This window comes from Salvia hispanica, chromosome 5 (assembly GCF_023119035.1).
Source record: "Salvia hispanica cultivar TCC Black 2014 chromosome 5, UniMelb_Shisp_WGS_1.0, whole genome shotgun sequence".
Taxonomy (NCBI): domain Eukaryota; kingdom Viridiplantae; phylum Streptophyta; class Magnoliopsida; order Lamiales; family Lamiaceae; genus Salvia; species Salvia hispanica.
Genome location: NC_062969.1, coordinates 7741495 through 7743837, shown reverse-complemented (window position 1 = coordinate 7743837; position 2343 = coordinate 7741495). Strand labels below are relative to the sequence as shown.

The 2343-nt window shown below is 35.8% G+C and overlaps 1 protein-coding gene across 1 annotated transcript; it reads right to left on the bottom strand.

Annotated features, from left to right (window-relative positions):
- Window positions 1–447: 447 nt before the first annotated feature.
- Window positions 448–1256, bottom strand: LOC125189326. The gene is made up of 2 exons (XM_048086613.1): window positions 1176–1256; window positions 448–1011 (listed from the first exon to the last, which is right to left on the bottom strand). Exons 1-2 carry the CDS (start codon window positions 1254–1256, stop codon window positions 448–450), a joined length of 645 nt encoding a protein of 214 aa, XP_047942570.1.
- Window positions 1257–2343: the final 1087 nt, after the last annotated feature.

The window sequence follows — 2343 nt, the reverse complement described above, 5'->3', positions numbered from 1 at the left end:
GTATTGTATTTGAATCATTTATTGCGTATTGATTTTCTGGTTTATTTTTTTTATTTTACTATTGTGATGAAATATTATTATTATTTGACAAGTGAATGTCAACTAATAAATGTTATTATTATGGAGGGTAATTTGATCATTTAATAAATGTTAGGAACGAAATAATCATTAAAAAGAAGAGAAAATGCATAAAAAATTGAAAACCCCTTATTCTGAAAAATTCGCACGCCTCAGACTCATATTTCGAAAGGTCAGCGAAATTAATCCCTCATTTCGAAAGGTCAGCGAAATTAATCCCTTTTTCCGAATTCTCTCTGTTTGTGTAACATGGTGTATTATATTACCCATGATCATGTTAGAATATTTAATAAAAACCTACAATCTTGCTTCTAGAATTCGTAAATTGTCATAATATGTAACTCGCATACAAGAGATGTTAGCAAAGAACTATGAGAAAGATAGATACCTGATGAATTCCCTTATGGGATACAGATTGACACCAATATCAACAATACAAGACATAGTAATGGTATCAGATGAAGACAAGTGAGCATATCGTCTTAGACAATTCTCCATATCATTTGCAACAGCTTTTGCAAGAGAATAGCTCAAAATAAATCCAGCCCCACCCAAACCTTGGTTAAAGGAGAACCAATAATTGGTGTTGATAAATTCTGAGTTCCTCCCAAGATAATAGTACTTCCGATGGTCAAATCCACCGAGAACATCGATCATGTTCTCCACGAAGAAAATAGAGTCATCTTCCCCCATCACGACCCACCTAAGGTTCGTGTCGCGCATCTCCCTCACCACCTCCATGATCCCGTGGACCATGCGGATCATTATTGGGGCTCGTGCATTGGTCTCTTGCAAGAACTTCGTTAGGTCATCCGAGACCCTAAAAGGGGGCGAGGCGTCAGACCAAGGCATGAGATCTTCAGTTGGGGCCTCGTCCAAGTACAAAACTCCACGTGTCACATTAGGCCTCCACCACGACTCTATATGTGTTTCCTATCATGCCACTCCTTCTCGGACCCCAGAAGTCCGAAAATGACGTGGTTGAAACTTGTCTGGGGCTCTACCACGGGCATAAATAATTTGGATTTGTTGTAATCATTGGGAAGGGAAACAAAGATAAAACATGTAAAAAAGCCAAAAATTAAAAGTATGCTTACAGTTCTTGCACCTAAGTTCAAAACTGATAATGGGAAAGCCATTGATTTCAAATACGACATTGCGATGTAGTTCAGTCCCATTTAAAGAATTACTAGTACTAGTTTTCCACACACAGACCTTTAATTTTATTCATATTTTTCTAATCTATGCCATGTAAATAATACTCCCTCCGTCCCCCATTAGGAGTCACACTTTGACCGGACATGGATTTTAAGAAATGTAAAGAAAAGTTGATTGAAAAAGTTAGTGGAATGTGGGACCTATTTTTTTATATTGGTTTTATAATAAAATGTGAGTGAATTGAGTTAGTGGAATGTGAGACCTACTTACTATTTATGGTAAAAATGAAGTGTGACTCTTAATTGGGGACGGACCGAAATGGAAAAGTGTGACTCTTAATCGGGGACGGAGGGAGTATCATATATGGGTTTAACACAATTAAGTACAGAAAAATTACTGACAAATCTATAAATTTGGTAATAAATAAATGCACATGTGCATGTTTCTGATAACATATCTAAAATGAAAATTGAAGTAATTAATGTTCATAACAAAAAAAGTTATTAAGTATAGAAGAATAAGTATATTAGTAAAATTTTGTAACTTTTGAAATAAATCAATATCAAATTTTATGTTTCATACCTTTCACATTTCATATATATACATTAATGATATATCATAGATCAATTTAGAAAATATCATCACACAGTTTAATGCTATAAGATACATGTTAAGAATGGCTGATCCACACATCCTCAAGAAAAGGGTTTCGAGAGAAAGCTAAGTGCCGTTGAGAGACTAGCCGTTAGGTTGTTGAGAGAATCGGTTATTCCGTTCATTGAGCTCGAGTGAGTTGTGTATAAATGATGAAGTTAGTAGCAGTTACTTCTGATTCTGTTTTTTCTCTCAATTCAAAAATAAAGGAAATACAATCTACTTTGTTTTGTTCCAGATCTTGAGTTCTTCGATTCATTGCTATTGTGTGTTCTTTGATTCTCAATTGATAGATTCTTCAATTGGCACCGTCTGTGGGAAAGGCATCCGTCGATTGAGATTGTTTCAGAAATCTTGAAGGCATGGCATCGAAGTCTGAGGCAGAAAAGTTCACTGGCACCAATGATTACGGGCTTTGGAAGATGAAGGTTCGCGCCGTCTTGATTCAGCAAG